Source organism: Mesitornis unicolor, unplaced genomic scaffold (assembly GCF_000695765.1).
Source record: "Mesitornis unicolor isolate BGI_N332 unplaced genomic scaffold, ASM69576v1 scaffold26364, whole genome shotgun sequence".
Taxonomy (NCBI): domain Eukaryota; kingdom Metazoa; phylum Chordata; class Aves; order Mesitornithiformes; family Mesitornithidae; genus Mesitornis; species Mesitornis unicolor.
Window position 1 is genome coordinate 541 of NW_010179777.1, and position 14,244 is coordinate 14,784.

The following is a 14,244-nucleotide window of genomic DNA, read 5'->3' on the forward strand; positions in this document are numbered from 1 at the left end:
AACTTTAAACTGTTAAATTTTGACTCGTTCCCTAAAGGGTTTTTGGATTCCATACTGCAGCAGAGTGGAACGTGTCTTTCCGTGACTTTTTTGGTGATTATTTTGGCTATCTTTAAAATAAAATTCTGTAAATCTGAACATAGTGCATGTAATGGACTATACTGTTTGGATTGTCACAGCTAGTCCTCTTTTCCATCTGTGTTTCATTTGGGTTTTTTTGGTTTTTTTGTGGGTTTTTTTTGTTTTCATTTTACCGTGTTTCTTCAGCAATGGATGGATTTGCAAATAATCCTCTGTGCAATGAAAAGGAAGATCTGAAACCCCATTTGTTACTCTGTGGAACTCTTGTTAGGTGTTTTCTTGTTTTTATCCTTTAATTGATTAAGATGTGGGTCTCTATCTTCTGAAGAAAGTAACATCCTTAACAATAAATTAACACCAAGAACTTAAAAGGAAGCTGAATATTCTGACTCGTCCTAGGTATGTTTGTTAATGCTCACTTAAAATGCTAGGTATGAACAATACATGTTTGAAATAGAGTTTGTCTGAGATAACAGCTGCCTCAGCTAACAACACCTGCCACATCTTTTAGAAACTTTGTTTCTGTGTCCCGTCCCTGCTCAGGTGTTTGGTTTCTAAAATGCTCTTATCATTCTTGAAAAGTCTTTTAGCTTTGACTATAAAGAACTTAGTGTGTATTGCTGTAACTTTTTTATTTCTGTATATCTGTTTATGAAACTTATATGGCCTTTAGGAAAACAGCTTTTTGTAAAGTTCAGCAGTGAGAATAACTAAATTAAAATGGTTGAATAAATAAGAGATCTTATTTGTAAGGCTTCATTACAGCTTATTGCAGTTAAAGGAAAATTTCTGTAGTGTAACGTTCTGTTTTGTTTTCTCTCCACCTCATGCCAGGCAAAGTGCAGTGTTTGGAAGAGGATGATTTCTGTTTGGGGGGATAGGAACTTATTAAAAGAACAGAAATTTTATTGCCCAGACCTTCCTCTCTCTGCAGACTACAGACTTTGCTGTGATAAAACGGATAGGGAATGTTTACACTAAGGTTACTACAGTAACCATTGTCTCTGATCTTTTTTTCCAGTGGAATTTCAGTGGACAACTCCAAATTTGATGGGCCCCTGTTACAGATTTTATTTATGAACAATGTAATTTCAAAGTAAGTACTTTCCAAGAAAAAGCAATCCTGACAGGAAATGGGACTTTTCATTTACTTGTTTGGCTATGTTAGTGTTTGCCCAAGCGATGGATATATGGTTTATTCAATAACATAAACTTCTTAAGCTTGAAGGGGAGAAAGGCTAATGAGCAGTATTACAGGAGGTCTGTTCCTTTCATTAGTAATACCTGATTTTATCATGAAATCAAGTGTGACTTCCAGGAACCTGGACTGAGCCTGAATAGTAGTTTGAGTTTCATGAGCGTTGTGGGTAAATATAGTAAATTAAATTTTCCCTGCCTCCGAGTTTATTCTTTTTCCACATTAATAAAGGGTGATCGTTAACAATAGACTGCATTCATGTTGGTGGGGGTTGGGAGGAGGACAGGAGAGAAGTTATGTGCCCCGTTTCTAAGTTCTTTAGTAAATAGTAAATGCTTAAAAAAAAAAAAAAAGACATCTAACATATGTTTCAACGTTGCTCACATCTTTGTCTCTGTATGCTTCTTCACTCCATTATAGGCAGTACCATCAAGAAATTGAAGATTTTGTTTTTAATTTAGTTCAGAAATACGAAGAGCAGAAGAAAAATGAGCAAGAAAAAACGCACTTCAATGTTAAGCCACAGGTACTTTAAAACTCAGATTGTTATTAGGTGCTCCTACCCTTGCACCTTTGTAGTGGGAATATTGAAATGCAGCACTGCTAAATAGCTGCATTCTGGAGTGTCTTTCCTGTTTAATTGCAAATCAAGTATCGGTCAAATGTTTTATAACTACTTATTAACAAAAATAGATAACCAAGACAAAAAAAAATCCTTTCTGCCTATGAAAATGTTTCTTTAAAATTGTTCCTAGTGAGATTTGTGTAAAAGCAAAGCAATAAGTTGCTTTAAATAATCAAGAAAAGGCCATAAGGCACAAACATAACTTATACTCCTCTGATGGTGTTTGGCCCAACTTTGAGTGTATATAAGAGTGCAGATAAACAAGAGGATCTGAAAATTTCCACTTTCTTTTTAGTTTAGAATTTTGAGTTTTACTTAACACTCGTTTTTTAGCATTCACTTTGAATAAGAAATTGAAATGGCACATTTCTTCATCTTTCTCTTAGCTTTTGACATAAAAATAAAGATGTTCTTATGCAGCGTATTTCTAATCAGAGAAAGCTTTAGAAATGAGCTGTGTCATCCTTTGGACTGTAGAAAGCATCATGACTGATGTAGACATCTCCCTCTTGCTGTTTAACTGACGTTTCATGAAAGAATAGAAACTGTATTCCATGTTCTCTGCCTTTGAATTTTAACCTTACTAATTGAATTTAAACTTACTTATTTAGGAGCTCTTCTATTTGCTGTTATTTTAAAGTAATTATTTGCATTTTTACTTTTCATGTCAGCCCTCCAGTGTTCTTTTGGAAGAGGACTGTAAAACAGCAAGCTCGAATTCTGTTAAAAAAATTAAAGAAGCTTTTAGTGTAAGTTTTTGACTATGTACTCTTCAATGGTAGGTCTGACTCTTTATTGTACGTATTCAGTTTGCACTGCCATTAAAATATGATCTTGTTAAATTTCACTTATCAGTGTAATAGCAGTTAAGTTCAGCATGTTTTGGCTACATCAGTGGAAAAAATACTTATTTGTACAGTTGTGGGTGTGTATTGTAAATTCTTACAGAGCGGGGGAAAAAAAAAATTGAAGTTTTTCAAGCAGTGTAAATTTATAGAAATGCTACCAATCTGACCTAAATACTGACACATTTCTGACAATTTTCTGACTTTTTTTCTACAGGTTGTAGGAAGTGTTCTGTATTTTACCAATTTTTGTCTCGATAAACTGGGACAGCCTATATTAAATGAGAATCCACAGCTGACAGAAGGATGGGAAATACCTAAGTATCCTGTTTACTAAAACAAGGGGTTTTTCCGTTTCTCAAATCCAAAGAATGCCAGTCGGTAAATTGAACTCAGATTCCATTCAGTAGCTTGTACATTTCTATCAAAACCATATCGGTCGTTACAGATGAAAAGTTTTAATGAGTCATTAATGGCTTTTTTACTCAAAACAGAGAAGTATTGAGATATGATTGGCTCGTTGATTTTAGAAGGCTTATGCTTGGGAAGTGTGAGTGCCTTGTTTCCCCATAAATACATCTGATGACTTTAGGATTCGTGGGCCAGTCTCCAATCAGGTTTGGAATGACAGCTCATTCCAGATACGAGTAACTGTTCTCCTTTTATAAAATCTGCTGTCTGGGAGAAGAAAAGGCCTTGGCAAACTCAAATATGCTGTAAGGTAGTTTTTTTTTTCCAAATGTGGAAGCCAGAGAGAAAGTCTTTTAATAAAGTTTAATTATTAAATGCTCTTAACTTGCATCCATTTTCAAGTTGGTTCATCACTGTTTGTTAAAGCCAGTATTTCAAAGGCAAGATTGAGGGAAATGTTGGAATAAGTGTTTTTTAATATCATAGTCCTTCGTGACAAAAATAAATTGGACAAGAAATTTCTCAAGTAATCTCATCTCCCCAGTTTTCTAGTATTGCTTCTGCCCCAGAAAGAGTCAGGATAACAACCATTTTTACAGTTTATTTCTGCAATCTCTAGTTATCGAGCTTGTAATAAAGGTCACTTCCTCATGTTAAGAAATTAAGTGTTTGAACAAAAATTACAAATTTATAAGCTGCCTAACTTGGGTTTTCTTGTGCCTGCCAATGATGGTGTATGCACTGTGCTGTAATTTGACATTTGAAGAGCTGTCTCTGTTAGAGTGCAATTAGTCCTGTTCTCCACATGATCTGGTACCATCTCCCAACCTCTAGATGAAAGAAGTAGGTGCTGAACAGGGTCATATCTCCTAAAATGCCAAGTTAGATGTGACTAAACATTCATGTCTGCCAGCTTAGCTTTGATACCATTCTTTCAATTTACTTACCACATCTTTCCTTAGATGGCATTAAGTCAAAAATAGCACTTCTCAGTGAAATGGTGTATCACGTTCTGTGAGTCTAAATGACCAAAGTGCTGCGCTCAATTACCATGTCAGTTCGACTCATATCTGGCATCTGCTTTTGTTTTTAAAAGCAGCTGTTAGATTCTGGAAAGTGCCATGCTGCTGAGTTTACTGAACCTCTTGGTCTTTACCACGCTGGTTCGCTTGCAGCCCTCTTGGCTTCTGAGATATTTTTAAGACAAATGGGCAGAGCAGCTGACACACTGCAGTCCAAAAGGAAACACAAGTAGTGTGATACGACCTATCTCCACCTACTTGAGGAGTGAGTTATGTTTTTGAAAGTCTACCAAAATGTGTTGATGAGATTGCTGTGAAGCATAGCAGAATTGTTAGCTTGCAACTTCTGTTTGTAAACAAGAGGGTTGTAGTTCAGGCAAGTGCTGATAAAGAACAAAGTTGGTTATTGGATAGAAATTGAGTAGGAGAAGACAACATAAGCCCATCTTAGCAAATAGCTTATGGTAGATAGTTTTATAGTTTATACTATGGACTTCACATCAAGGACCCATCTGTAACTTAATCCGGAAGAGGCAGTATTCTATTCAAGTACTGTTAGGTTTTCACTGATATTTTAAACAAGATTTGAAATTTTGCTTCATCCAGTAGCAGTTCCTTATTGAAATCTAAAGATATCAGCAAGTTTTCAGCCAGATTCTCTCTCTAGATGGACAAGAAATACAAGTAAAACCAAAAAGGTTTGTATTATTCTTAAATATAAAGTTTTGAGCTGAAAAGTTTAGATGTACACTGTGATTATTTCCCAGTATACTGAACCCTTGAACATGAGTTTAATTTTAAAGTAAACCAGTGCTGAGCTTTACAGTCAGTGGATTTTCTTGTTTATTGACTTTCTTTAGGAAGGGCCTAAAATAGAAGTTTAAAAACTTTCTGCAGTTTATACTCAGTTCTTCTGTTGCTTGCCTTTTTAGTGATTGCGTTGTCATGCTTGTACTCATGTACAATTCTTACTGTTTGGTAGAACAACTGTCTTGACTTATTTTATAGACTTTTGAGACAGCCTGATCTTAGAGTTGATTGTATAGCTTTTAGGGGATATAACAAGTAAAGTGAATGGAGTTTCTACCTGACAGCTTGTGTGGTCTTCATAGCATCTAACGTCACTGATTTCAGATGCAATGAGGATGGACCAAGCTTTTAGTGGGAATTTCAAAGATAAAGATGCATGCTGAGTTAAACTCTGGTTTGATTAGAAGTATTACCACCTGAAAGGATAGCAGATGGAAGGATTGTGCTCATGGTATGGGATGGTGATAAAATACTTGTATCACCACAGAAGATGTCTGAATACTATGTAAAGGTGAAGCAGAAGATGCTTTTTCACTTTATCTTAGTAGAGGACTCAAGAGGTTGGAGTATCTGCATGTATGGGGGTTAACTCTGGACACTCATTCTTGTGTCACCCTTTTGTCTTCACTTCTGGTTCCCATTCTAATTTGATAAAAATGAATGTTCAGAAAAGAAACCTTCCTGTAAAATCTCTTAAGAGTTTGGGATTTCACCCTCTGTAATGTTGAACGTATTTGCTGCCATGGTATGAATTTACAAGGAAAATGAAACTTGAAGCCAGCTGCAGTTCCATTCCAGGTTTTCAGTGCAGTTGCACAACATGCATAACTTTTTCAAGCTGCGGGCCAGGGCTTTCCAAAGAGGTAGTCATGCTTTCCTGCTTGTTTCTACTGGTAACTGATTCTCAGTGTTGTAAAAAGGATCAGACCTCTGATGATACAAGCATAAAAAGTGAAACAGATGTAATGGTGTACTACAGGTATATTAAATCGAGGGGTTCCTTATCTGTACTCTAGAGTTAAAGGTATTGTTTTAACATCTTCACTTTCCTTCCTCTGGACATAGTATAAGCTTTAGTATGTAGGTTTTGTTTTCATTTATTGGCACTGTCTAAACAAATGTTTATGTATTTAATCAGAAGCAGAAATCCTTTGTTGAGTACTGTTCCACCTGCAGCAAGATATCAGGAAAACCTTTTCCACCCTTAGGACAGTAACCCATTGGATCAGGTTGCCCAGAGAGGTTGTGCAGTCTCTATCTGGAGGGATATTCAAGACCCAGCTGGATAGAGCCCTGAACAACCTGCTCTGATCTCGTAGCTGGCCCAGCTTTGATTAAGGGACTGGATTAGAGATCTCCTGAGATCCAGCCTGAATTATTCTGTGACTATTCTATTCCCTCTTAAAGGAATAATCTCTAATATATGGGATAAAAGCTTCATTTCTGCCTCGAAGTACAACTTTTCCAGTGTAATTTTAGTTCTCCTCTCTTTCCTCTCCACGTGCTGTCACGTATTCTTCCCCCCATCCTCCCCCAGTGCTGTGCCTGTGGTGGTCTCGTTTCTTGTGTTCTCCTTTGAACTGTGCATTCAACAACATTCTGTAACTGTTTTGAAGATTGACATTAAGTAGTTGATTTAAGAGAAGCAGAAGACAGCATATTAAATCAGCAAGCAATGTCTACATTCTTTTCTTTCTGAGTCTGAAACTAAAAACCTAACAAGATTTAAAGTAATATTAAGTGCATTTAACATTGTAAAATGATTTTCAGGCTTAATTTGTTGTGCTTTTTTTTTTTTTAAGTAGGCCAAAACCGCATTGTTTCAATTGTGGTTCTGAAGACCATCAAATGAAAGACTGTCCAAAGGTAAAGTCTACATCACTATGTAAGAGACTGCTGCTCTCCAGGAAATGTTTCGAGTGCTACTGCACTGTTTAAAAAAATAATTAGATGCCTTGGGGTCAGGATGTAGATACAAATGGTTATTCATCTCTGTTGATTAGATCATGCTGTTCATGCTTTTAAATTCTAACATACTAAATCAGAACATAAATTAACTTTGTAGCATAATGTTTTGAATGTCTCCTTTAATTTATAGAGGGACATTTTTCAGTTTGAACAGTCTTTCCTTCTTTTTTAGAGCTCCACTAGATGCAATGCAAATAGTCTCGGTTTTTTGCTGTGTAGTTTTCGTGACAGCTGTAGTTCTGTCATGTGGCCACGTGCTAAACAATGAAGCATGATGAGGGCAAGGATACCAGTTTTATGTTGGGTGGAGGAGCACATAAATCGTGAGTTATCCAAATCTAAACTTCCCAATTGTGTTATCTTTAAGCCACGAAATGCAGCTCGTATAAGTGAGAAGAGAAAGGAGTTTATGGAAGCTTGTGGTGAAGCCAGCAATCAGAATTTTCAGCAGCGTTACCATGCAGAAGAAGTAGAAGAGAGGTTTGGAAAATTTAAACCAGGAGTAATTAGGTATATCTTTCTTTCCATTAGCTGTTGCACTGCTTTTGTGGAATACCTTTTCTGGCTTTGGAGCGCCAGATGTTCCTTTTCAGTCCATCTGCTGCTCTTAACAATGGATGTATTGTGTTCAAATGTGTTTGCTAAATTAAATTTTGTTTAATAAGTTGCACAAATACTTTTTCAAATGAAAACTCACTGCCCGCTTAATAGTCCTACCCTTTCCCATGACACTAATGTAGGGAGGTACACTCTTTGGCTACTCAAATTGCAGATCTGTTATGTTCCTGATGAACTAAAAATGCATGCAAAATTCTGAGAATTTTGAGCTTTGAGTGTCCCTTTCTCTCTCTTTTTTCTCTCTATCCAAAATGTTGTTGTTTTTTTTAGTCATATTACGGCTGTAGCAGTTTCCAAAGAAATCATCAGTAAATTTAGAGTTTTGTTAAGTTCCACCCTTCCTGCCACTGATAGGTACAGTTAGGGCCATGAATCAGAAGTAACAAGTTGAGTAAGTTGTTTTCAGTGTAGAAGTAATTCTCATAAAATGTTTAAGCATATGAAAAATGAAATGTTAAAAGATACCTTTTACATCAAAGCTGGTTTTAACCTAAAACTGTTGTATCTGGGATTAACAGGCACCATAGTTTAAGGTAATACTAAGTTGTTTTAACTTGACAGTTTAAAATTCAACAAAATGTTCATAACTTCCTTTTGTTAAAACTCAATTATGAATTTTACTGGAGGACGTTATTTTCTGTTTGTTTTCTTAACTTAGTGGAGAACTTCAAGATGCACTTGGTGTCACAGATAAGAGTATTCCTCCGTTTATATATCGCATGCGTCAGCTGGGTTATCCTCCAGGTTGGCTCAAGGAGGCTGAAATGGAGCACTCGGGACTTGCGCTTTATGATGGGAAAGGTAAGGGACGTGCTGCAGAAATGCAGTTTTTAGCATGCGGGCTATTACTGGCTGCATCCTATTCAGGAGACAGTAAAGTACCTAGTTTGTAAATCTTCATCTTCCTCGTGGAAGAGTGAGAAAGTTCTAAATCACCTTTTCTAAAGTAATGTAAAAATACTCTGACCTCGCTATGATGTGACAATGAAAAAACTTCTGTAACAATTGGATTGCATGGATGAAGACTTTGTCAGTGTGATTTCACTCTAATCAACCTTTGCTATTAGAATGTGGAGTTCCTGTGAACCTGCGCAAGTCTTTGTTGTCAGGCTTCCTCTCCCTTTTTTCGATAAACTTCTCTTTTATGAAAGAAACCATAATACTTTCTAAAGTTCAATAACCTACTGTTGCATAATAAGAGTCAGCAGACCACCAGCGAGCAGTGAATGCATTTCTTGAAACCCAACTTATCAAGTAGTTTATCAGCTTTTTACTAATGACCAACACATATGCTGCAGCTCAGAGAACATTCCTGATGCCAAATTCTGAGGTATTGGTACATAAAGAGTGGTATTATGAATACCCAGTCAGGTTTCTGGAGGGGTTTCATGCATGTATCTGATAGATTTGTTCACTGTTGTTGCCTTTGTGGACGACAAAGCTCTCTATCAGTACTTGCATTCCAAGACCCAAAATCCTTTTCTTAAATCCTGTACATTTTTTCAGTAACGTTCTTAATTAGCATCAATAATAGTGGTATTTCATTACAGATGATAGTGGAACAGAAGATGAAGGATCTCACCAAGCAAAACATACCACTTATGATGTCTCTAAGTTGATAAACTATCCAGGTTTTAATATATCCACTCCAAGTGGAATCCCAGATGTAAGTGCCCCCTGCCATCTAAAGAACATGCTGAATAATGATTGCTTTTAACTAAGTTGAACGTTTTCTGTTCTGCATCTGACAATTTTCTTTCAACAGGCTCTTATTTTTAAGCACCTGGTTTGAGGCCTGATAGGACATCCATCTGCCTGTTATCTGTTACAACTCTTGTGGGTGGGCTCTGACAATGCTTCCAGGGTGATTATTTCCATTATGAAACCAATAGGAACCTAGAAGTGTAGTTCCACTTTTTTAAACACAAAGCTTCACACATGAAGTGTTCCTTCCATACCTCTAATTTTTCTGATTTTTCTTGGAATATGAAAATTACTGTGAGTATTATCCTAACTCTAATTTCAACCATAGGAAACTCTTATCAGACGAGTGCACAACCTCTGGGAAGCTTTGTAACAGCGGTGGCAAAATGAGTCAGATCAGAGCCACGTCGCAGGTCCCCTCTTTGAGTACAGAGCACACCAGGAATCTCCTGTGGCTGTTGCTGCTCCTGGACTTTTATTTCCAAAAGCATTTTAACCTGCTGTTAGTAGTGGACTTCATCACTGATGTTAATACATGTGCATTAAAGAGGGGCACTTACACATTTTCTTCTACAGCTTTGTTTGTCCATTTTGTGGCCTCCAAATGTGTTTTTTCATTCAGTATTCTTGACTGAGGTTCTGTCCAAGTTTTTTTTACATTTTCACTAAAAATGTCTGTTTTTCAAAGTGAGCCTTTTTCATCTGACCAGTTATTTCAAGGGGAAGTTTGTAGTTGTGTTACAAGTGTTAAAGAGTAGTTGTTATGAAACGGTCAATGACATTTTGTAACGGTGATGATTTTTAAAAAAATAATTACTCCTACTAACCCAGTCATAGCGCACTGCATCACTTGTTTGTGCTCACAGGTGAGAACACTTTGATTTGCCAGAAGTTCCTACTAACGATCTATTTACTCTGATAAATGAGGCTTTTGATGAGAACTTTAATTCCTCTTGACTTGTTAATCTCTAAGTGTTTCTCTTAAGTTTTACTGTCGTGTCATTAGCGAACCACAAGCAATGTTATTTCTCTTTTTTTTCTGTAGGAATGGCAGATATTTGGTTCCATCCCAATGCAGCCATCTCAACAGAAGGATGTTTTTGCTAACTACCTTTCTACTTTTCATTCGGTGAATATATCTCATTGTTATTTGAAATAAAAGAGAAAAATTGTCTTTTAGTTAGTGTGGCCAATGATGATTTCTTGTTTATATCCTCTTCTTGCACAAGAGGATAGACTTCCTTACTGACACTGATACCAGGTGTGAAATACTGATGGTTGACTTTTCTGTTCTAACAAAAAGGAGCTTCATGTTTAGAACAAACTCCATTATTTCAATTAATATAAGCAGATCCTGATTGTGAAATATTTTACAAACAGTTGTGAAAAAGGTCACTATAAACTTTTACAGTGGTCTTCGTTCCAGGCTTCTCAAACAAGTGAAAAGCTTCTTTGCTATAGCCATGATTTATAATCTTCTTAAAGTGACTTGGGAAAGCACATGGTGCTCCTGTCCTGTGTCATTTTCAGGGCTTCTCTAATGTGACTCTAGCCTGGTGTTATCTATGGCAGAAAGCTTCCAGCTGAGGAGGGAAGATCTGTGCTCTGCTCTCAGTCCCAAAGTCCAATGCTGTATGGAATTAAACAGTAAATTCTAAGCCTACCAGGAAGGGACACGCAATACTTGCGTGGCGATGGTCTTGTAAGATCTAGGTCTCCAGGTGGAAGCTTGGTGGTAATCCTGTGTTAGGAATGCAGACAGTCTTTTCTTTTGCCACTTAAACCTGAACAGGACTACAGTTCTGTTCAGTGGCATTCAGTCTTTCAGACTTCGATGTCTAGTTTATACACTGGGTCACCAAATGATTGTTTAGTTACGAAATTGCTTTAAACATGTTCTTATAGCTGGAAACGTCACAATTTAATACTCATTTATTTTGTTTCCCTGGATAATTTATCTTCAGCCAAGTCCAAAATCTAGCAATAAAAGGTCTGCATCTCAGTCAAGCTCTCATCATTCAAAACGTCTGAAAGAAGACAATGTAGAGGTACCAGCAGCTGACATGGACCTAGATTCTGGTATTGTTATTCTGCATTTTTTTTCCTAGTTTTAATTTTTATTTTCAAAATAACTTGCTCTGAATTGAAATGTCAGTGTTCATAAAGAGAAACCAATGTGTTAGTATTCATTATGATGGTTATTAATGTAATTGCTAACAAATGCTAGCGGTGCTCTACTACAGTTGCATTTGGGTCTCTCCACAAGAAGCATTCTCTGTTGCTGTGGTTGTCAGATCTTCCAATATCAAGCAGGAGGTTTTGGGTGTGCTCAGAGCAATTGGTGTGTTAGGTTACAAATTCTCATCTCTTTACTTCAGGTTTAGTCCTAAAGAAACTTCTGTTTTGATTACCTCCAAATCCTTAAATATTTGGATGAAATAATTTAACTTCCTAGTTACAAGCTCATAACTTCCTAAAAATATGAGTTTCACTCAGTGTAGTTTAGATGTTAGAACAGCTGGAGAAACTTCTGGCTTTTGGTTGCGATTTCCTATGAGGAAATCCTTCAGTGTGGAATAGGTTTGCTCTCAATACATTCAAGAGTATTTTTAATTTTTTTTTCCTTGAATGGCTAGCAGAGTTAAAATTCCCAAAACTGTAGTTTTAAGGGATATTAAAATCTTCAAAAAGTTTGTTCTGTCTCAGCTGGAAACTCAGACTGAGAAGACTTAAGTCTGCTAGTTAATCAGTGCATTGGCACTTTGAATCTTGTCCTATTCAGATTTCAGAGTCTAATAGCTGTCTTTCAATCTGTTTCTAGATCTGGAAGTGTCACAGAGATCTCAAACTCCTAACAGTTTTCAGTTCCAACCTCCGCTGCCACCTGGACGTCCATCGATGTCAACTCCTCCGCCTTTACCACAGGGAACAACTCCACCAAATCTCACACCACCTCAACCTTCAGCCCCCACCCACCCTCCTCTTCCTAGGACTGCTGCACCGTTGAATCCTTCCAGTGATAATCCTCGGCCAAAAATAGTGGACTCGGTCATGGATGAGGATACTCTGACATTGGAAGAGCTGGAGGAACAGCAGCGATTAATCTGGGCAGCACTAGAGCAGGCAGAAAGCACAAACAGCGACTCTGATATTCCTGTTGATACACCTTTAACTGGAAATTCTGTCACATCATCGCCGTCTAGGAACGAAGTAGATCTCGTTGCAGAAGTAAGATCATCTGATAAGGTGATTGCAGTGGAAACTAGGTTTTCCGACATTGGTGAACAGGTACCAGAAAATGAACATTCTATAACCAGTCCTAATCCAGGGGATAGTTTGCTTAATTTAAAGGAAAATCCTGATAATACAGATTCCGAAGGCTTGCTGGATAACGCCATGCCTGCTCCCAACTGTGAAAGAGAAAATACGAGTGGTGGTGAAGTGGTCACAAACATTAAATCACCTGCAAAAAACTCCAGTCTTGTTCCTGATATGAGCAAGTTTGCTGCAGGCATAACACCATTTGAATTTGAAAATATGGCAGAATCAACAGGTGTTTATTTACGAATAAGAAGCGTGTTAAAAAATTCTCCAAGAAACCAGCAAAAGAAAAAGACTTCACCTTAACTGGTCTTCCTTTGTTTTATGTCCGGATCCCTGCTTCCTCCTCTCTCCTCCAATTTTACAAACTCTGGTAGCCTTCCTCATCCTTTTGTGGGAAGGAGAAAATCTTGACAAATGCAGCTCTGCCCCTTGTTCCTTGGGACTGAAGTCATTGCAGAGCTTCCATATTGACCAGGACCACCAACACAGCCAGAAACTAGAGAAGAATTGTCCCCAAATTGCATCTTTCCACTGGGGAGTAACAGGACTGTTGATTTGTTAAAAGCGGTTTACTTGCCAATACATGAAACTCTAAAAAGAGGAATTTGTGGTTTGTTGTTCATTACTTTGGCTAAGATTTATATTGTCCTTGAGTTTCAGGTGGGTTGGTGATTTTTAAAAATAGCTGTCCTTTGTACAATAATCTATACTTTATACATTTTGCTAATTATCCTGTAGATAAGTTTAATATATTCAGAATGTTTCTAAAAAGGTCTAATGTTAAGATTTCCCACATCAAAATCCTGGCAATTGGATGAAAGTTATTGGGGATTACCAGCATTATCTTCACCATTTCGAATATTTTTATAAATTATTTATGTGGGTCAGTTTTAATTACCACTGTATCTTTTGTAACATCATCCTTCATGTAAACTTGCTGTACATACATGTTCATTGTTGTGTACAGAGGTTTAATAAATGAGCTTTTATATAAAGATTTTTTAAATTGGAGTCCTAAACCATCAAACTGCTGATTTTTGAAAATTAGCAGCTGGAGATAATTAGAAAAATAAGCTGGTTAAAATGAGGATGAATACAGTTAAATATTCTCGGAGGGGTCACAACTATTGGGTTTCAGGTTTTCAGACTCTAGAAGCTGTTAAAATTGCTTTAGCTACTTAAATGGAACCTTGCCATACCATTTAGTTGTCATCATCTGAAGAACTGCCCACTTCTGAAAACGTAAAGTGTATCATTCTGCTCATTAATTGTTCTAACATTTTGTTCCCTTTTCTCAATTGCTTCAGAGGGGCCTGGAGCTGAAATGCCTGTACATTATTGGCATTGCCAACAGAGGGAGTACTAGATTGACTTAACAGTGTGCATTGGATCTGGTAAAGCATTGGTTTGTTCTAGAAATCCAGGAAAAAAGTCTTCCTAACCAAGTAAGAATGTATTTTCAGGTATTGAAACAAAGACTTGTGAAGGGGGAGGTTCAAAGGTGGTTTTGGTAAGATAACTTCTGAGACTGAACTTACTCTTTAAACTTCTTGGCTTTGCAGATAGTTCATATTCCCTGAAGATCCTTATTAATATGTGATATCAATACACTCAGTATCTGAATGCTTAAGAGAACTC

At 37.0% G+C, this 14,244-nt stretch overlaps 1 protein-coding gene across 1 annotated transcript; it reads left to right on the forward strand.

Moving 5' to 3' along the window:
• Nucleotides 1-442: 442 nt before the first annotated feature.
• On the forward strand, nucleotides 443-13,603 carry ZCCHC8 (zinc finger, CCHC domain containing 8). The gene is made up of 13 exons (XM_010182904.1): nucleotides 443-480; nucleotides 1,103-1,177; nucleotides 1,700-1,805; nucleotides 2,576-2,653; nucleotides 2,967-3,070; nucleotides 4,815-4,880; nucleotides 6,798-6,858; nucleotides 7,328-7,470; nucleotides 8,237-8,379; nucleotides 9,129-9,244; nucleotides 10,328-10,411; nucleotides 11,247-11,361; nucleotides 12,104-13,603. The coding sequence occupies exons 2-13, from the start codon at nucleotides 1,158-1,160 to the stop codon at nucleotides 12,907-12,909; spliced, it is 1,842 nt and encodes a 613-aa protein (XP_010181206.1). The 5' UTR covers nucleotides 443-480; nucleotides 1,103-1,157; the 3' UTR covers nucleotides 12,910-13,603.
• The last annotated feature ends 641 nt before the right edge of the window (nucleotides 13,604-14,244 follow it).